This window comes from Bufo bufo, chromosome 2 (genome assembly GCF_905171765.1).
Source record: "Bufo bufo chromosome 2, aBufBuf1.1, whole genome shotgun sequence".
Classification (NCBI taxonomy): domain Eukaryota; kingdom Metazoa; phylum Chordata; class Amphibia; order Anura; family Bufonidae; genus Bufo; species Bufo bufo.
In genome coordinates, this window is record NC_053390.1 from 723,486,469 (window position 1) to 723,507,667 (window position 21,199).

Below are 21,199 nucleotides of genomic sequence, written 5' to 3' on the forward strand. Positions count from 1 at the left end.
GTTTACTATAGGACTGTCAGCTATCCCTTCCGGGTCATGCGAGGACCAAAGAGCAAAGCCGGCGCATGCGCACTATACTCTGCATGTATTTATTTCCTATGGAGCTGCGGTCCTTAGGTAGGCTCCTTAGCAGCAAGTGTCTGCAGAGTGTATAATGCTCTGGGGAAGGTAACCTCATTATGTTATATGCATTGCCAGCAGTACTTGGGTTTCCGCCACTGCAGGTCTGGGGGACAGTGTGAGTGCAATGAATTAGAGTTCAGAAGTGTGCACTCGCCTCATCCTTTACAGACAGGCCTTCTGTGAATGTGGACTGGAGTCCAGGCTGATACATTGTAGCAAACGGCCAGGATCAGAGAGTGATGCCTGCTGTCTCTGCTGCCCATTCACTTACCTTGCAGATGGTTGCCTAGACTGGATACAGCTGTGGCCGCCCCTCTAGAGCCATAAGTGCATGCCCCCCCATTAACATGCACACTTGGCAGAGCATGCATGTTTCTTTCACTGAAGACAGAAACAAGACGCTGGCAGACCGCTCTAGCTGTGGCGTATGCCCTGCAGGAAGCCAATATGGTTAGGAGGCCCCCATACCTCAATATCTGATTGGAGGGAGTCCGGCACCAGCACCCCTGTCCATCAGCTGTTACCTCATAGTCAGCACAGCCTTGTCCATTGTGTAGTAGACCGAGCTGATAACTGCAGTGCTGCTCCTAACTACAAGATAACCGCATCAGTGGGGGTGCAGAGTGTCCGACCTCCACGGTCTAGTGTTAAAATCCCGGACAACCCGTTTATAGGGCATCTGTCAGCAGATTTGTACCTATGACACTGGCTGACCTGTTACATGTGCGCTTGGCAGCTGAAGACATCTGTGTTGGTCCCATGTTCATATGTACCCGCACTGCTGAGAAAAATGATGTTTTAATACATGCAAATGAGCCTCTAGGAGCAATGGGGGCGTTGTCATTACTCCTAAAGGCTCTGCTGTCTCTGCAACTGCCACGCCCTCTGCACTTTAAGGCCTCATGTACAAAACTGTATCAATACTACGGTTGTGTGCATGAGGCCTGATTGACAGGGCCAGGCATTGAAAACATCATCATGTTAATGTTTATTTAGAATAAATAAACTGTCCGCACCCGTTCTGCATTTATCAGGAATGGGTGCGGACTAATTAATTCTCTATGGGGCAGAGCGTGTGCACATGAGCGTTGTTTTTCATGCAGCATCTTCTATATTGTGCTTTTTTCATGCAGCTCTGGCTTTACAGAAGTGAATGGGGATGCAATACGTATCTCCCTGATGATTGCTAGGAGAGGTCGATTATTATTGTTACGTTTTTTTTCACGTCCGTGAAAAACACATGCAACCTGCAAGGAAAAAATGCACACACTGAACGCAGACAAAACTGATTGACCTTGTGACCAAACCATCAGATCCTGACACAATCCGTATCGCTCGTGTGAAGGAGGCCTTAAAGCATTCTGGAACTTCAAAAAAATAAAAATACAAAAAATACTTGCAGGACAACCTTTAACCCTTTCACGCAAGCAATACAGATTGTTTCAGGATCTGTTCAGGAAAAAACTGATAATTTTGCACACGTGCATGTGAAAAAAAACCTGAAGAGTAACAATCTACACCTCTAGCAACCATCACTGAAAAACGCATTGCATCGCCATTCACGTGTGGAACCAGGGCTGCGGGAAAAATGCGCAATATAGAACACGCTGCGATGTTTCCTGAACGCAGAGATGATCAGCGATAAACAACGCTTGAATTCAGGATTCAGTCCAGATGCTATGGGGGTCATTTATTAAGACCGGCGTTTTAGACTCCGGTCTTAATAAGCCCCTGCGCTGGCCTCTACATAACTTTGTTGTATCCAGCTGCGGTCTAAATGTAGGACAGCTTTTTAGCTGTCTTAGGGCCCATTCAGACGGCCGTAGTGCTTTTCGGATTTGCAATTTGCAGACCGCACATGGCCGCAACCATAATAGAAAATGCCTATTCTTGTCCGCGATTGCAGACAAGAATAGCACATGTTCTATCTTTTCCGCCGAACCACGGATGCAGACAGCGCACTGTGTGCTGTCCGCATCTTTTGCAGCCCCATTGAAATGAATGGGTCCGCACCATTTTGCGGAACGGATGCGGTCTCATTCATACAGCCGTCTGAATGATCCCTTACATGCGTAGAAAGTGATGAATGAGACAGGCTCACACCACATCCACTTTATTAGACCTGGCGTGAGCGGAGAAAGCTGCAGATTGTGGCACAAATAACCTTTGTAGACCTTTTTCTGATCGTAAATGACCCCCCCATGTGTTCACTACACTCATTGCATCCGGGCGGAAAACTCGCTCATGTGAAAGAGGCCTTAGGGTAGGTGCGTTTTTGCCACTGATTTTGTTGCTAAAATGCTGCAGATTAGACACGGCTTCGTTCTTTGCATTGGAAAGCGAGAAATCGGCGGTGTAAATTGACATGCCGCAGATTTAAAATCCACACCACTGGTCATTTTCTGCCACGTGTGGCTAATGATTGCTGAAAGCTCATCACTTTGCTGGTTCTGTACAGCGCCAATCAGTTAGGTCTGAACCTGCCCTCACGGTACGCCCACGCAGGACGTATTTTGTTGCAGAAAATCTGCTGGGGGAATTGCCAGTGATTTCGCTCCTTGCATTGCAAAGTGCAGAGTTCGCGGCTGAAACCGCGGCACAAATTGACTTGATGTGGATTTACAATCTGCACCACAGATCTGGTCATGTGCAGGTTCTGTTATAGAATATTCCGCAGCATGTGAATGAGTTTATCTAATATCAGCTGTCTTTGCAGCATATCCACGCCGCGTGGCTGTACTCTTATAGCAACCTGCATATGGTGCCGGTCACATGTGGATTTTGTGCGGAAAAAACGCAGCCTCATACAATACCAGAAAAGTGAATGAGATCTGACAAATCTCATGTACAATTTTTCAAATATTTTCCTTGTGGAAATTGAACTGCCAGGCAGATTTTGAATTTGTTTGTGCAGATTTCCCTTTACAATGCAAAGGGTGAGATGAGGGCAAGACCGCATCAAAATCCGCGAATGCGGATTTTGGTGTGGATCTGATGCGGAAATTGTTGTACCGTAAGGCCACTTGCAGACGAGCGTTCCTCCCGCAGCGAGTCCGCATCGCAGCCCCCGGCCTGACCTCCCAGCGCTGCTGGGATTCACATAGCATTATATTGATTTATAATGCTATGTAACCCTTACAGTTCTGGAAGGTATTGGATAACACTGGCATAATGCTGCCAGTGTTATCCAAAACATTCCAGAACTGTAATGGTTACATGGCATCATACATCAATATAATGCTATGTGAATCCCATCAGTGCTGGGAGGTCAGGCCGGGTGCTGCAATGCGGACTCGCTGTGGGAGGAACGCTCGTCTGCAAGGGGCCTAAAGGGGGTTTTCAGGTTGAATCCTTTTTCCTGCTAGCTGCTTATGGTGCATAATAACAAATATACAGATCCGTTCTAACGCCCGCGGTCCTGTTGTGACACTCCCTTACTGTGCTGCAGGGATTACTTGCCCATGCCATCATATGACTATGCCAGCCAGTGCTAGAATGGCAAAAAGAGACCTTTTAACCGTTGGTGCAGTTTTTATTTAATTTTTTTAGATTGAACACAGAATACAAAGAGCAGAGAAGTGTCAGTCTTTCTGTTATACAGGGTGGGCCATTTATATGGATACACCTTAATAAAATGGGAATGTTGGTGATATTAACTTCCTGTTTGTGGCACATTAGTATATGTGAGGGGGGAACTTTTCAAGATGGGTGGTGACAATGGCGGCCATTTTGAAGTCGGCCATTTTGAATCCAACTTTTGTTTTTTCAATAGGAAGAGGTTCATGTGACACATCAAACTTATTGGGAATTTCACAAGAAAAACAATGGTGTGATTGGTTTTAACGTAACTTTATTCTTTCATGAGTTATTTACAAGTTTCTGACCACTTATAAAATGTGTTCAATGTGCTGCCCATTGTGTTGGATTGTCAATGCAACCCTCTTCTCCCACTCTTCACACACTGATAGCAACACCACAGGAGAAGTGCTAGCACAGGCTTCCAGTATCCGTAGTTTCAGGTGCTGCACATCTCGTATCTTCACAGCATAGATAATTGCCTTCAGATGATACGAGATGTGCAGCACGTGAAACTACGGATACTGGAAGCCTGTGCTAGCATTTCTCCTGCGGTGTTGCTATCAGTGTGTGAAGAGTGGGAGAAGAGGGATGCATTGACAATCCAACACAATGGGCAGCACATTGAACACATTTTATAAGTGGTCAGAAACTTGTAAATAACTCATGAAAGAATAAAGTTACGTTAAAACCAAGCACACCATTGTTCCATTGTTTTTCTTGTGAAATTCCCAATAAGTTTGATGTGTCACATGACCCTCTTCCTATTGAAAAAACAAAAGTTGGATTCAAAATGGCCGACTTCAAAATGGCCGCCATGGTCACCACCCATCTTGAAAAGTTTCCCCCCTCACATATACTAATGTGCCACAAACAGGAAGTTAATATCACCAACCATTCCCATTTTATTAAGGTGTATCCATATAAATGGCCCACCCTGTACTTCTTCTATCTTTTTGGATGCAGACTTATTTGGCTCAAAAGACTGCATCAGAAACTGCATGTGTGATTCCAGCCTAAGCCTGCCCCTTATTGCCCAACAGATGCATGCCGTGTCGAGGAATACAGCACATATTGCACTACTTTCAGGGGTCCGAAACCCCTTTTGCTCTTCACTGCATGATTGGAATGAGGAGGAGTTTGGACATAGCAGTGGTCAAATATGTGCTCAGGGTGTTCCGGAGTGTTGCAAAGGGGAGCGCACATACTTGACTTCTGCCATTCGATCTTCTCCTTACTGCGGTTGCGCAGTGAGGGGGAACAGGTTGGCTCAGGATACCTGGGTGGGGCCCACCACGATGACATTTATCACCTGTCCTTAGGATAGGTGACGAATGTCAAATGTGGGACAAAGCCGGGTCATTTCTCTTCAGCTAATAGTATTGTTACAGATAAAATTAATACAAGGCACTCCCTAATGTATTGTGATTGTCCATATTGCCTCATTATACATTGCTCATATCCAGGGGTTATGGCCACCGCTGCAGCGGAGATAATGCACATGTGTGCCTATGCGCACTCCCGCGGTCCCGACAGAGGCCGGTGCTTTTTCCAATAGCGTGTAAGCACGACCACCACTGTTGGATTACAGGGTGGTCGTACCTCCTGGATACAAGGCGTATAATGTGATGAAAAAATGAATGAAGCCAAGGAAGCAATATGGATAATCACAATACATTAGTAAGAGCCTTGTATTCACTTTCTCTACAGCAGGGCTGGCCAACCTGTGGCTCTCCAGCTGTTGTAAAACTACAACTCCCACCATGCTTTGCTGTAGGCTGATAACTGAAGGCAGTCTGGGCATGCTGGGAGTTGTAGTTTTGCAACAGCTGGAGAGCCTCAGGTTGGCCATCCCTGCTCTACAGGATAAATGCCATTTGCTGAAGTGAGAGACAACCCCTTCAAGAGCAAGTGTCGGCCTCTCCAGAATCTGTAGTATCCTGATGACACCTGATGTTTTTATGCTCTCTTCCAGGTCGCTGATCTCCAGATGGCGGGTACGCTGCATGATATTGTAGTGCAGGCGGCTGTGTTATATAGAGACAAGAAAGCAGTATGTTTTCAACCATACAACAAGAATCCAATATACTGCACATACCAGGACATGCTGCAGGGGGCTGAAGAGCTGACACTTTTCCTGAAATCCCATAATCTGGAAAATAAAACTATTGGCCTCTACTGCCATCCAAACATCCATCTGCCATCCTGGATTCTAGGGTACCCAATAATTTCATTGCCTTTAACGTCCGTGTTCTCTACATGGAGCTTGGTTTCAAAGTCTTTTTCTGCATAGGATTCTAAGAGCGCCGGCTGCGTATTCTCCAGTAGATCCCGGGGCTCCATCGTCCTTCACATCTTCCTTAATGCAGCGGTGTAAGATACAGCATGTGCTTGTGGAGAAAGACAAAGTTGAGGTAAGTAAGATCAATAAGGAACTTTGCTAATACTTTGTCGTTCATGTCATTTTCTCCATTATACTGAGATTTATTACAAAATTCTGCTTATGTTACTTTTGGGAGACCTGCCAGAAACATATAGACTACATGGTGTAAAGTAAAGATGTGGGAATGGCGGTGTAATATCTGTCCTTTATGCTGAGATGTCATTGCCCAAAGAGACTGTATTACTGCTGGTAGATGGGTACAGTTTGTTTTTCTTATTACTGGACCTCTGAATCTTACATAAATTCTGTTTTTTATTTTTTCCCGGAGCATCATGTTCGAATTGCTGATATCAGGCCTAGAGGATTGTTAAAAAAGGTCTGTTTTCCACTTCACCACCATGACGGCCCAGAGAGATTGACCCCTGACCTCTGTAGGGGCAGGAACAGAGATAGGTTTAAAAGGACCCCTCCCACCACCATTCACCAGTGTGTTCCTGCCCCTATAGTGGCCAGGACAGAGAAAAGTCCTCTCTGGCTTTCAGGGAGGTCAAGTGGACCTCGTTTTATTATTTTAGAGTACCTGGGTGACCGCATCGGTGGTGTTCATTGCCTCCCTTGCGGGTCCTTTCACCCAGAGATGCGTTCCCTGCTCTCCGGCGGACTTTGTTCTAAAGCTGACAGGGAGACGCCAGGGTCACGCTCCCTGTTGTGGGAAACCTCCCTGTGAAGTAGCCGACCGAAAAGACGCTCTGCGCTGTCGCGCGCGTCTGACGTCACTTCCGGGCCGCCGGGTTACTTCCGGGCCGCCGGCAAAACCCGGAAGTGGACGGGCTTCTATAAAAAATGCTAACAAGCACTTTCCCGCTGCGCTCTCTGCATCACTCTCTGACCGGAACATGTCGGACCAGGAGAAGGAGCCACAGCAGCAGGAGCAGACCGCTCCCGAGCGCCCCTGCGTGAGTAGCCCACCTGGGCAAGTCGGCAGCTTCACAGGTGGCAGGGGGGGGGGATGCGCCCCTGGTGGGTCTGCTGGTATACTGCATCTAGTTTATGCTCCTATACTAGATTGACATAAATTTAATGGGCTGCCTCTCTCACTTTAGGCCAAATTTACTTTAAAAAAAGGAAAGAGGACCGCCTGATGCATCCAGTGCTCCGTCAGGCTCCCTGAGAACTATACTAAAAAACTTTGCAAGGATTGCATTGCTAAATTAGTGAGAGACGAACAGCCCTCAATTATGCAGGAGTTTAGATCCATGATTCAGGAGGAGGTTAGGTCCTCACTGGCCTCCCTCCGTGAGGATACCAGGGGGATTCGCCCACCTAAAAGACCCAGGGGGGCGAACATTCCCTCTGACTATGAGGATTTAGAAGACAATGCCTCATCCTCTAAAAAAGAGGACGACGACCCCCTATCTGAGGGCGAGATCGTCGAGGACTCTAGAAATTTTTTCTTCACTCCCAGTGAGATGAGTGACCTTTTAAAGGCTGTCAGGGATACCATGGGGGTGGAGGACATTCAGCAACCCCATACAGTTCAGGAAGAGATGTTTGGGGGATTGAGGGTCAAACGCTCCAGGGTATTCCCCATAAACGAAAACATTAAGGAGATGGTGATGGATGAATGGGCCCATCCTGAAAAGAAGCTGGGAATTTCCAGGAATTCAGAAACCGCCTTGCATTTGACCCGTCAGACTCAAAAAATTTTGACGAGGTCCCTAGAATTGACGTCCAGGTGGCCAAAGTCAATAAAAAAAAACTCACTTCCATTTGAGGACTCCTGTCAGTTAAGGGACACTATGGAAAGGAAGGCTGACAGCTTATTAAAAAGGTCCTGGGAGGCAGTTATGTTTAGTGTCAAGACAAACATAGCCGCTACTTCAGTCGCCAGGTCTATGTACCTGTGGCTGAATGAGTTAGAAGGTCATCTAGGCAGTAAAACGCCCAGGGAACAGATACTAGATTCTATTCCCTTGCTAAAATCTGCCACGGGTTTCTTAGCGGACGCCTCCGCAGAGACAATTAGATTTTCAGCCAAGGATGCAGCTTTGTCCAATGCGGCCCGGAGGGCACTTTGGATAAAATCTTGGTCGGGAGACATCTCTTCCAAGATGAAGTTGTGTTCTATAGCCTTCTCGGGTGAATACGTGTTTGGTCCTGTATTAGACATGATCCTCGAGAAGGCTACTGATAAAAAGAAAGGGTTCCCTGAGGATAAAACCCCTAAAAAGAAACCCTCCTTTCGTGGTCAATATACCCAGAATAGTTCCTTTCGTGGTAAAGGTAAATCCGGACGTTGGAGTTACCCAAAAGGGGGGAGGGGTAGAGGGTACCTCCTTAATCCCCAAAACAAGGGCGGTGAGAAACAGTGACGCCAGGATAGGGGGAAGACTATCCCAACATTTTGCTCAGTGGCAGCAGACTTCTCCGAGCCTCTGGGCGCAAAATCTTGTCAAGTTTGGATACAGGATAGAGTTATCTTCCCCCCCTCCGAATGTATTTCTGATTTCTCACCACCCTTCTCCTTTTCAGCACAGCCAGATCTGGAAGGAGGTCCAGAATCTCCTGGACCTGGGAGTAGTAATTCCGGTTCCCGTGCTACAACGGGGGCGGGGGTTCTACTCCAGCCTTTTCTTGGTAAAAAAAGCCGGGGGGCTCCTTCCGCATGAACATAAACCTCAAGAGGATAAACAAATTTGTGATCTACAAAAGGTTCAAGATGGAATCTTTAAATTCTACCATCCCCTTAATTCAAAGGGACGCGTCCCTCTGTACAATCGACCTGAAGGACGCATATTATCATGTTCCCATTCACTCCCAGTCTCAGAAGTTCCTGCGTTTTGCAGTAAAGGATCACAGAGGGTCTGTTCACCACTTCCAGTTCGTGGCTCTCCCCTTCGGGCTGGCCTCAGCCCCAAGGATTTTCACGAAGCTGGTGGTAGAGATAGTCGCCTCCCTGAGACCTCAGGGGGTGACGGTCGTCCCTTATCTAGACGACTTTCTACTAATTTCAAAGGCATGGTCTGGTTCAAGACCCCAGCAGTACATATTCAGACCGATGCCAGCATAAAAGGGTGGGGTGCAAAAATCTACTCCGATCTCTACCAGGGAGACTGGCCTCTGAAGATTGCAGCTCAGTCCTCCAACTACAGGGAGCTCAGGGCAGTTTGGGAAACAATACGAACAGCCGCTCCAAAACTAAGGAACCAACATATAAAGGTCTATTCAGACAATGTAACGACCGTGTCCTACCTCAAGCATCAGGGGGGCACACGGTCTCAGAGACTGGAAGGTCTGTCCAGAAAAATCTTCCTCTGGGGGAAAAAAATGTAAAATCAATATCGGCAGTTCATTTAAAAGGAAGCCTAAACTGTGCGGCGGACTTCCTCAGCAGGACTACCATAGACCAGGGAGAATGGTCCTTAAACATCGAGATCTTCAATCTGATTGTCCAGAGATGGGGCCTTCCAGTGGTAGATCTTTTCGCTACAAGGATAAATGCAAAGGTATCAACCTTTTGCTCCCTAAACCCAAGGGACAGGCCCCTAGCGATCAACGCCTTCTCCCTGCACTAGGACTGGGACCTTGCATATGCCTTCCCTCCGTTCCCATTAATCCCAAGGGTTCTCCAAAAAATCATCAGGGACAGAGCCAGAGTAATCCTGGTCACCCCGTACTGGCCCAAGAGGAGCTGGTTCTCTATTCTAACCAAACTCTCCCCACAGGAAGCATTTATTCTCCCAGGGAGAAAGGATATCCTGATCCAGGGGCCGGTTCTCCATCCTCATCCGGAAATCTTCAACCTCTCGGCCTGGATCCTGAGTCCAACCTCCTAAGACAGAGAGGTCTCTCTGAGGGCGTTATATCTACCTTGAAGGCCAGCAGAAAGAAGGTGACTAACTCCATTTATTTTAAGATCTGGAAAAGATTCTGCACCTGGTCAGGCGACGAAGCCCCAGACCAAACCAGACCAAATATACAGAGGATTCTGGATTTCCTTCAAAAGGGACTAGAGTTAGGGTTAAGTCCTTCTACCCTGAGAGTCCAGGTCTCAGCGCTTAGTGCCTATTTCGATTCCGAATTAGCCAGCCATAGATGGATCCAAAGATTCCTGAGGTCCGCAGCCAGACTAAGACCATCTCTCAAATCAAAGGTGCCTACCTGGGACTTAAACATTGTCCTTAGAGGACTCACAGGTCCACCTTATGAACCCGTGGACGCAAGTTCCCTGAAGAATCTTTCTCAGAAGGTGGCTTTTCTTATAGCCATAACATCAGCAAAAAGACTGAGTGAGATCCAAGCATTGTCAATAAGACAACCATATCTCACAATGCAGGAGGATCGTATTACCTTGAGGTTAGACCCGACATTTTTGCCAAAGGTAGTAACAGACTTCCATAGAAACCAGGAGATCATTCTTCCCTCCTTTTGTGTGAATCCTAAAAATTTTGGAGAGGAATGTTTCCATACCCTGGACGTCAAACAAACAGTACTAAAATACCTAGAGGTCACTAGAGACGTGAGGAAGGTGGACAACTTACTAGTGCTCTTCTGTGGTAAAAATAAGGGGAAGGCAGCTTCCAGATCTACCATTGCCCGATGGGTAAAACAGACTATTACAGACTGCTACAAGATCAAAGGCATCAGTTGTCCAGAGGTAATTCGGGCTCACTCCACAAGAGCTATATCTGCCTCTTTCGCTGAAAGGGCAGGGGCTTCCCTAGATCAAATATGCCGGGCTGCAACCTGGTCTAATGTAAACACCTTCATTAAACATTATAGGCTCGACTTATCCAGGTCTTCCGACCTCGCATTTGGTGGCAAGGTCCTTCAGGCCGTTGCCCCACCCTAAGACGTATATAATCTGTTATGTCTCTCTGGGCCGTCATGGTGGTGAAGTGGAAAGCCGGAATTAGACTTACCGGTAATTCATTTTCCACGAATCCACCATGACGGCATGATATCCCGCCCTAAAAAAATTATTACAAGAAGAAAGGAAAAAAAAAAAAACACTTTGAGTTGTTTCACTCGTAACCGGTGGTTGTGGCACTATAATCTGGAACTCACTGGTGAATGGTGGTGGGAGGGGTCCTTTTAAACCTATCTCTGTTCCTGCCCCTACAGAGGTCAGGGGTCAATCTCTCTGGGCCGTCATGGTGGATTCGTGGAAAATGAATTACCGGTAAGTCTAATTCCGGCTTTTGTTCCAGAAACAGCACCACCCATTTCCACAGGCTGTGTCTGAGGTTGACGTTCAGCCGCCTTTACTTATGAGGTTTTCCAAGATTTTATTTTTATTGATGACCTATTGCCTATCGATGGGGATCCGGCACTCAGGACCCCTGCCGATCAGCTGTTTGAGAAGGCACCAGCGCTCGCAGTAGCACCACAGCCTTCTCTCTGCTCACCAAGTACAGCGCCGTACATTGTATAGTGGCTGTGCTTGATAACGCGCTCAGCCCCATCCACTTCAATTGGGTGAGCTGTGCCTAAGCCATGTGACTGATGAACGCGATGTTACTGGCCTATGGAAAGCTGGAGAAGGCCGCGGTGCTGATGCGAGCGCCACTGGCTTCTCAAACAGCAGGTCGGCGTTGGTCCCGGGTGTCGGACCCCCACCGACCATATACTGATAACCTATCCAGAGGAGAAAAAACTCTCGGAAAACCTCTTTAACTGCAAATGAAAAAAAAAGCTTCTTTCTTTTCTTTTTCCAAGGCCACATTCATATGTCCGTGATGACATCCATGATAAGATGGTCAGTGGTTCGTCTGTGGACGGTCCATGTGTCTATTTTTTGCCCTCCCCGTGTGTCATCCGTATTCTACCGATAATGGATTTGCATAATGGCTGTGCTTCTTTGTATAATCATGTTTGGGCTTCTCTAATGTTTTTAGCCATATTATTTCCTGCTCCAGTTGCCCAGCTAGATGCATTTCTCTCAGAAGCAGGAGGTGTCTCTCTTCTGTGAAATCTGCCAACACAGTACTGCTGTGAAGTCCTTTCTCTTACTTCCTACTATGTTTGTTTTCAGCACTGGAGCTCACACAACAGATAAGGAGGGGGAGATCACACTTACAGAAAAGCAGGAGGCTCCAGTAGTGTTCAGAAGCTGTGTAGAAGCAGTTCTTTTATCAGGCTCAGGATCTTAGCTAGCTCTGACAGGGCCCCACTTCCTCTCACCCTAGTGTCTGTCTTACTACGGCAGGATCTTGCATGACATCAGACAATAGATAGACTGCATGTTAGGTGGAAGTGAGACCCCTAGTGGCCATGACTTTACAGCTTTTTCTCGCTGGTTTCATTGGGGGACACAGGACCGTGGGTATAGCTTGCTGCTGCCACTAGGAGGCGACACTAGGCTGAAAAGTGATAACTCCTCCCCTGCAGGCTATACCCCCTCCAGCCTGGAGAGAGCATATCAGTTTTTAGCTTAGTGTCGTAGGAGGCAGACCTCCCTGCTTCGCAGGGTGGCTCTTTTTTACAATTTTGTTTTTAATTTATTTTATTTTTTCTTTAGGTTAAGGGGCACAGATTCGCTTGCGTCTCTGTCTCCCTGGGAGGCTGGCCGATGTTGCCTGTTCCACCGCCTTGCCTCCCCCAAGAAGACAAAGCGGACCAGGGCAGCCTCGCTCCCCTGCTTCCCGCCAGCAAGAGGGCCACCTCCTCTACAGCCCTTCTCTACATGGACCCCTGATGCCTGGTGCCAGCGGTCGTGGGGTGGCCCTGCTGGTACAAGAATAAGGGTGAAGAGCACAGATGAAGACAGGTGAGTTTTACTGTCCCTCCCTGTCCCCCTCACATGGCCCCTTCTTGAGGGGGTAACGAATCCCCCACCCGTCGCCCAGCTCACCTCAGTGGAAAGGGTTAATCCCATTCCATCTACAAACAGGCGCCTTCTGCGCCCTATTCCGGTCCCCCCACTCTCCGACCGACCGGGTGGGCTTCCCGGTCGGCTAAACGACGCATCCGATCCGCCCTCTGAGAACGGATCCCCTACTCGGCCGGACGCCGCAAAATCTAGGCCCCGGCTTTATTCGGGCCTACCGTCTCATTTCTTTCCTTTCCCTCCGGCCACGCTAATTTACTCCTCTGATGGGCTTACGCGGTCAGTGGACACAGGCGACCGCATTCCAGATATCAATCCAGGGACGCGCTGTGCTGACTAGCGGTGAGTCCCGTCAGCCGGCGTGATAATTTAGTCCCCGGCTTTGCGGCCTTCTAGGCCGGAACTTCCTCCCTCATTTCAGGCCCCTGTTCACTCTAGGTTTCTATCTGCAGGCACAATGTGCCTTGATATTACAGTATACCACCCTTCCTGACCTCCTCTCCATATCATAAAAAATAAAATTATGCCCATACAAATCCTGCATTCCTCAGCCCACAAAATCCAATGGAGTGCATCTGAGGGATCCCAATCCGCCCTCTGAGGCCGTTTGGTCGATCATGCTCCAACTGCGCAAATCCTGTGGGGTACATCTGGAGGATCCCAATCCGCCCTCCGGGCCGTTTGGTTGATTATGCCCCAACTGCGCAAATCCAGTGGGGTACATCTGGAGGATCCCAATCCGCCCTCCGGGCCGTTTGGTTGATTATGCTCCAACTGCGCAAATCCAGTGGAGTACATCTAAGGGATTCCCATTCCGCCCTCCGGGCCGTTTGGTTGATAATGCTCCAACTGCATAGATCCAGTGGGGTACATCTGGAGGATCCCAATCCGCCCTCTGAGGCCGTTTGGTTGATTATGCTCCAACTGCGCGAAATCCAGTGGAGTACATCTGAGGGACTCCCATTCCGCCCTCTGGGCCGTTTGATTGATAATGCTCCAACTACGTAAATCCAGTGGAGTACACCCGAAGGGTCCCCAATCCGCCCTCCGGGCCGTTTGGTTGATGATGCTCCAACTGCATAAATCCAGTGGAGTACATCTGGAGGATCCCAATCCGCCCTCTGAGGCCGGTTGGTTAATGGTGCTACAACTGCGCAAATATCCAACTGCGCAAATCCAGTTGAGGACAACTGAAACTTCCCATCCCCCTCCCGGGGGCGTCTGTTTGAGTTTCTCCTCCTGCGCAACTCAGCGGAGGACCTCTGGAAGTTCCCAATCCACCCTCCTGGGTCGTTTGGTTAATAGAGCACCGTCTGCGCAATCGGTAAGCAGACCTTTAGTTCTATTACACCTCCGGGGTAGTTTGGTTCTTATATCAACACCGCCACAGCCTGCAACAGCCATGGGCTAGAGGCTGAGAGGTGGAACTGTGCACGAGCGGGCCGAAGCAGGACAGTTATTCGGACTCTGACATGAATCCGGATTATCTTTCCTAGATTATGTCTGTGCTAACCGGTTCTGGTGTATGCATTAACCCCTTCCTTAGGCACTATTTACACTTCTACAGTGCTTAATTTGGGTATTACCTCCTTCCTGAGGTGGACTGACCTCACTAGCATTGGTCTCAATGCCAGCCATAGGTGCCCTCGTTCTGTGAGTGGCGGAATTGATGTTCCACTGGGCTCGGTATCGTCAGCATACATTAACCTCTTGTATAGGTGGCATTATGGCATTCTCACTGCTGTCGCAGTGTTTACGTACGCATTACACCCTTTCTGGGGTGGGATGATGGCACTTCACACAGAGTACAGAACTTGTCATATGCAAGTTCCTGCTAGGTCGTTACCCCCTTCGATGGGTGAGGTATTTGCACTACCTCGGTTGCAGTACTTACTGGATGTGTGACTCCCGATCATAGGTAAAGCGTTTTGCACCGCCACTGGGCGCAGTGCTTGCCGTAGATTTTTCCCCCTCCATTGAGTGGGTACTTACACTTCCGTAGATTGCGGTTCTGACTATCCCGCTACCCCCTTCCCTAACAGGGGGTTTGCGCTTCCGTTGGTTGCTATTCCATCTCCCATTTGCCATCACATACTTCCTATGGCATTACCCTCTACAAACGATCCAGTAACGGGGGAATCACTATGCATCTTTGCATGCTGTATTTCAGCTACGCCACGACTCTAGATGCCTTGGTTTCCTTCACAGGTGGTCCGTGGCAACAGTCGGTACCGCTGGTGCCTGATATTCTCCATCTAGTGGCATATGGATACTGCCACTGGATACTATGGATACTCCCATATTGTATCCCTCTTTTCTTCATGCACTTATTGGAGACACCAGAATGTCGGCCTTTGTGCTCTCAAGGGAGTCACTCAGCCTTATGTGTCCTAGAGGCTCCCCATCCCCATGAGCCTCCACCGTTCAGATCATTCACACTGCACAGAGTACTGTGATCAAGATCCGGCAAGCGGAATATTTCACCGACTCCGGATGCTTCGTCCACCACTCATCCTTATCTAGGTGAGGGCGTTATGCTGGCAATCGGCAGTGGCTACTACAACGGCTTCTCCTTCGCAGGGTAGTCTTCACGCTAGCGCTAGATGCTCCTAATCGCTGTAGCGAGACAACCCCCCTCAGGTAGGAGTTCTACCCTGGTACTAATTCGGCAGTTGCTCCTGTTCAGCGTCCTTGTCAGGTGGAGGGTTTAAGGTTAGCTCTACTAACTGGGCCAGCTTGATACCAGAACTTCTACTGGATGTCCTCAGGCCTTCCCCTCATGTCCACGCTGGCGGAGCATGCGGTAGCCCCTACCGCACGAGGGGTGTTTGAGTCACATCCTCGACTGGAGTATGGCGTGAGCATTACTCTTGGGGCTTCCCTTGTAGGGCCTCCCTTCAGGCGGAGTATCACATCACCACTAGACGCTGTAGAGCTCCAGTCTCACATGGGAATGGGCTTTAGTTCTGGCCTCTTTCTGGTTTACTACCAATAAGGGTCTGTGGCTCTGACAACTGTTGTCCTTCTGCCACATCCATATCCATATGTTTGAGAAAGGCTCTTGATGTGAGCCGAAACGCGTCACAGAGTATTGTATGTGACCAATAGTCATCATCTTTTGTAGAGGACTACAGTGAGTGCCGGTCTTTCTTCATTATTATTATTATCTATTGTCCTTCTGTCGTCGGCCCGGGTGTGGCGATGGTGTAGTTACCATGGCTGATCGGCACCTACCTTTTGAGTGCGTTCTACTGGGTAGATCAGTCCCTACGGCACTCGTCAACACTAGATTGCCGTTCTAAGCGGGACCTGGATTCTAGTAGTCATACCGTAACGCCATTGGTGCTACCTCTCTTCAGATGTCAGTGATATCACCTCAAGCCAATGGTGGTTGTTCTTTCACTGCTCATTCCGGGGGTGGACTGAGATCCTTCCTAAGACGGGTAGAGCGGGTGTCTGTTACGACATCCCCCGCTAGTAGGGGTTTCGTCCCCAGTACGGATCACACGTTTCCTTTCCGGTCTCCCCTTGTTGTGGATAATTGATCTCCTTATCCTCCTGTCTAGCTGACCAGTAGCCATGGGTTGTTTCACTCTGGAAGCCCATCTCTATTTTTTCACGGGTCCAGGGTTCCTTGGGTATGGCGGAGGCGTTGGACGTCGTGGTCGAACTTCACCTGGCAAGAGTATTTCTCTCATCTTTGTTCCACTCATCTGCCTTCCAGGCAGCGTTGCCGCTTTGTTGAAATATGGTCACTGACGGGGCTTCCCATCACTAGCGGTGCTCACATTGGCTTTACTTTACCTTTCCCGTGTGGTATTGGTACTTTGGCCTGCAGTGGGGCACGCCTGGCTCAGGCGTATGTTTCTTAGTGATTCTCAGGCAGCTTCTCTCACTAAAAATCTCACCACCAGCCTCTATGGCTATAAGGGCGTTGGTATACCAATATTCCGCTCCCTAGGGGCCGTTCTCTGGAACAGAGGTGAATGCTACGGACTTGGCCTTTTAGCTCTGATTCCACAGCTGCGGCCAGGAGCCAGCTGTTTGGTGGCGTTATTTTTTATTTTTTTCTCTGAATTGATACGCCTTCTGGTACGTACTTTTTTCTTTAAGTACGAACATAGGGCAGTGTTCCGTCCAGGATCCTCTTTTTTCGCAGAAGGTGGTCGCCTTTCCACGCCTCACAGACATGGTTTTCTCTTCTTTCTCCCTCGTAGTACTCGGACCGAGCTCTCCATCAGCCAGGTGATTTGGCTTCTGAGCTTGCTTGTCCTTGCCTAGCGCTTACAGCCCTACGGACTTCTACCAATTCTTATTCTGGGGTCCTTGTCAAGGCTGACGGCCTCCAAAGGATGTTTTCCAGATAGATCCGTTCGACGGTTGCTCGGGCATTCTGCCCTCGGGTAGGCAGCGCCTAGCTGAGTCTTGGCCCACCCGACCAGCGGTCAGCGCTTCTCGGGTCCATCTCTTTCATGCAGTAGCTTCCAGTGTGGAAGGCAGTATCTGGGTCTTCCGGGCACACGTTCGTCAAGTTTTACCGGGTGCCTTCCTAGGCATCGGCGGATACTGTTCTAGGCAGCAAATTCTTGCAGGCGGCAGTGAGTTACGCATCCTCGAGGCTGTTTTTTCTCCATGGGCATGTGATTTGTTCCCTCCCCGTGGACTGCTTTAGGACGTCCCACGGTCCTGTGTCCCCCAATGAAACCAGCGAGAAAACGAGATTTTTGTGAAACTCACCTGTAAAATCTCTTTCTCGCGTAGTTCATTGGGGGACACAGCTCCCACCCAGTAATTTCTGTTTGCTGTGATTGTTGGCGGTTGTGGAGCCAGTATGGCCCCAGTTCTGGTTTGATCCGACTGGCGTTGGTCAGTTGTTGGTTGTTTACCGTATGGTTATTTTCTCCTACTCCTATTGCTTGGGCACAAACTGATATGCTCTCTCCAGGCTGGAGGGGGTATAGCCTGCAGGGGAGGAGTTATCACTTTTCAGCCTAGTGTCGCCTCCTAGTGGCAGCAGCAAGCTATACCCACGGTCCTGTGTCCCCCAATGAACTACGCGAGAAAGAGATTTTACAGGTGAGTTTCACAAAAATCTCGTTTTTCAGGTGGATGAAGGCAGATTTTTCCATTGAAGTGATTTGGAAACCACCATTCTCTATTACAGGGATCAGCAACCTTTAGCACTCCAGCTACTGTGAAACTACAACTCCCAGCATGCACACTTGGCTGTTCTTGTAACTCCTATAGAAGTGAAAGAAGAATTCTGGGAGTTATAGTTTTAGAACAGCTGGAGCGCCAGAGGTTGCTGATCCCTGGTCTATTTAGGCCTCATGCACACGAATGTATTTTCTTTCCGTTTTTAGTTTTTTTTTCAGACCGTATGCGGAACCATTCATTTCAATGGGTCCGCAAAAACACGGAAGTTACTTCTTGTGCATTCCGCGTCCGCAGCTGTTCCGTTCTGCAAAATACCGAACACGAACATCATGCAAATTTTTGCAGATCCGTGTTTTGCGGATTACAAAATACATACAGTCGTGTGCATGAGCCCTATGAAATGAAATTGTGTGAAAGTACAGTGACTGTTCAAGGTCAGTAGAGACGTTTGCTGTCCGTGGAGACCACGGACAGTGCACATCCGTGATTCACTGACATGTGAGAGGTCTAAGGTTTTCTTCACATTGCATCAGCTCATGAACATCAGGACTCCAGTGCTTGGCTTCCACTGGAGGTTCTCACCCTGGATTTTAAGAAAGCAGCTGGTATACAGCCAGGTCTTTGTCATCAGTTTATACTGCCCTCATATAGGGCAGTGTAAAATTAGTGACAGGTTCCCTTTATGCCTCTCTGTGCCCTCCTCTGGAGACCTGCTTGCCAGCTAGAGTCATACTGCCGGAAAAGCAAATTAGACATCTTTTGCTTTTTGACCCTGTATCTGTGGCTGCCAGCCTGTCTTATGTGACTCAGCTTCTGAGCCTGGAGCTAGATTGGCACGGCACTGCCAGCAGAGAAGGAGAGACGCAGCTTGGCAGCAATCACACAGCGCTATCACGCATTGCAGCCTGGCCTGGAAACTTAACACTTTCAACAAACTAGATGTGACAGTGTAAGTGGCCCTATGGACAGTAATTTAAGGTAAGCCTGCCAGGTGGGCATCTCAAGGTGCTTATTAAAGGCATAAAGCAGCGGACCTTTACAGGTTGGCAGTGAGCGCAGTGTAAAGGAAGCCCTGCCTGACAGCCTCTCTTGGTGAATCAGCAGTGTAGAGGTGAAAAGATCGAGCTTGTCCTGATCAATTGAACTAGTAAGTGGATATAATGCATAGCACCCAAACTCTAGCTTATGGCGCCACACAGCACCCACTAGATTAAGCTAACTTTGAAGAGGTTTTTAAGTACCTTTATATTAATGGACTATCATTAGCATAGGCCATGAGTATCTGATTGGTGGGGGTCCGACGCTCAGCACCACTGTTCTACAACAGCACTGGGAGTTGGCGGCAGAACTCCCCATCTCCATCCATTGTTTAGTGGACAAAGCTGGTTACTTCAGCTCTGCTCCAGTGGAAGTGAATGGGAGCAGCGCTGCATTAACCTGCTCTGTCTACTACACAGTGGATGGGGCTATGTAGTCCAGTGCTGGAACTACTGAAGAACAGCTGATCTGTGGGCCATTAATATAAATGTACTAGAAACCCCCTTTAAAGGACATCTGTCAGCAGATTTGTACCTATTAATTCGCTGACCTGTTACATGTGTGCTCGGCAGCTGAAGACATCTGTGTTGGTCCCATGTTTATATGTGCCCGCATTGTCTACACACCTAGAGACTCTGCTCTCTCTGCAACTGTGACGCCCTCTGTACTTTGATTGACAGGGCCAGGCAGGCATAATCAAAGTGCAGAGGGCTCGGTAGTTGCACCTAGAGGATCATTTGCATATATTAAAACATCACTTTTCTCAGCAATGCGGGCACATATGAACATAGGACCAACACAGATGCCTTCACACATGTAACAGTTCAGCCAGTTTTATAGATACCAGATGCCCTTTAAGTGAGTGGCGCTCAAGTATTATTTATGGTTTCTCTTCTCCTAGATGTTCAAGTTACTACCTGGTTGGACTGAAAAGGAGTCATCCACGGTCCAGCATCTTCACGTTACACTTTTTGAGGCTGTTACAAGTGAGATAAGGGTTGAAGCAGAGGCCAATAATGAAGTAGACCCCCATATACCTGGTGACAGAGACTATACCAAGAGCTTGCAGAATGAAGAGCACATTGACATTCGAGACAGACAATGCTTAGCTTATGTTCTGCACACCTCTGGGACAACGGGCACCCCCAAAATAGTCAGCGTACCACACTGCTGCATTGTGCCAAATATTCTTCATCTAAGGTAAGCAAGCTTCGTGAAAAGCAGCAGACACAATGTATCCTAATGTCTTCTTTTACTGATTTGTAAAAAAGGACCTGGCATCTCTCCTGACATGTCTGACATTCTCCATAATAGAATTATTCTGGCTCGTTTAGACCTCTGCCTTGTGCCATTCCTCAGTTATAGCTCCTAGAAATGTATGAATAAGTTCACAATGGGCTGTTACCACGCACCTAGTCATTGGGGCATGCCTGTTCACATTCTTTCTCCGCCAGCACTAATTGGACATGGTCAAAGTCTCTAGGAAGCCTACCTCATTGACCAGAGGAATGGTAAAGACCAGTGGTCAATTTATTCATACATTTCTGGGAGGAATAACAGAGAAATGACATGTCGCTCAGCACAACGATCTAAAAAAAGGAAAAAAATATATATATTTTTCATTTTATAAGGAACACAGGCGCATCAGAAAAGTTGCCTTTCTTTATATATATATATATTCATTAAACACGTGAAATCGAGGTTCTTAGCTTACATTCTGGTCAACGTGTGTGAGCCCATCTTCCAGTGCCAAGGCTTGCAGAAGGAACCCTCCACTAAATGGACTAACCTCTCATTGGGCCTAGGTCTCCAGAGAAAGTGGGATCCAGGCAGCTACACTCTGCTCTAATTATAAACTTTGGACAGATGGGTGGATACGGGGCACGGCCAAGATGGAGGCAGCCACCCCTCTAAATCTACAATTCAGCAAAAGGTGAGTCTGTTTAGTGCAGGGTTGCTTCTTTGGTGGGCACTCACGTTTTGGGCAAAATGTGCGCAAAGGACCTCACATTTTTCTGTATAGTGTCTCTATCAGTAGTACAATTCAGAATTGTATATCCGTCACTGGATACGTGCTCCTTGGCATTTCTTTT

The 21,199-nt window shown here is 48.2% G+C and overlaps 1 protein-coding gene across 4 annotated transcripts in view; it reads left to right on the plus strand.

Moving 5' to 3' along the window:
- The first annotated feature begins 42 nt into the window (after window positions 1–42).
- Window positions 43–21,199, plus strand: part of AASDH (aminoadipate-semialdehyde dehydrogenase) — a 38,726-nt gene continuing 17,569 nt past the window's right edge. For 2 of the 4 annotated variants that reach the window (XM_040418820.1, XM_040418822.1), the window contains exons 1-4: window positions 43–168; window positions 5,675–5,916; window positions 5,993–6,113; window positions 20,008–20,306. In XM_040418820.1, coding sequence (XP_040274754.1) covers window positions 5,690–5,916; window positions 5,993–6,113; window positions 20,008–20,306 — 647 coding nt within the window. In that variant the 5' untranslated portion in view covers window positions 43–168; window positions 5,675–5,689. Of the gene's footprint in view, window positions 169–5,570; window positions 5,917–5,992; window positions 6,114–18,930; window positions 19,047–20,007; window positions 20,307–21,199 lie in introns of those variants that run through there. The other 2 variants (XM_040418821.1, XM_040418823.1) reach the window with 2 other exon arrangements.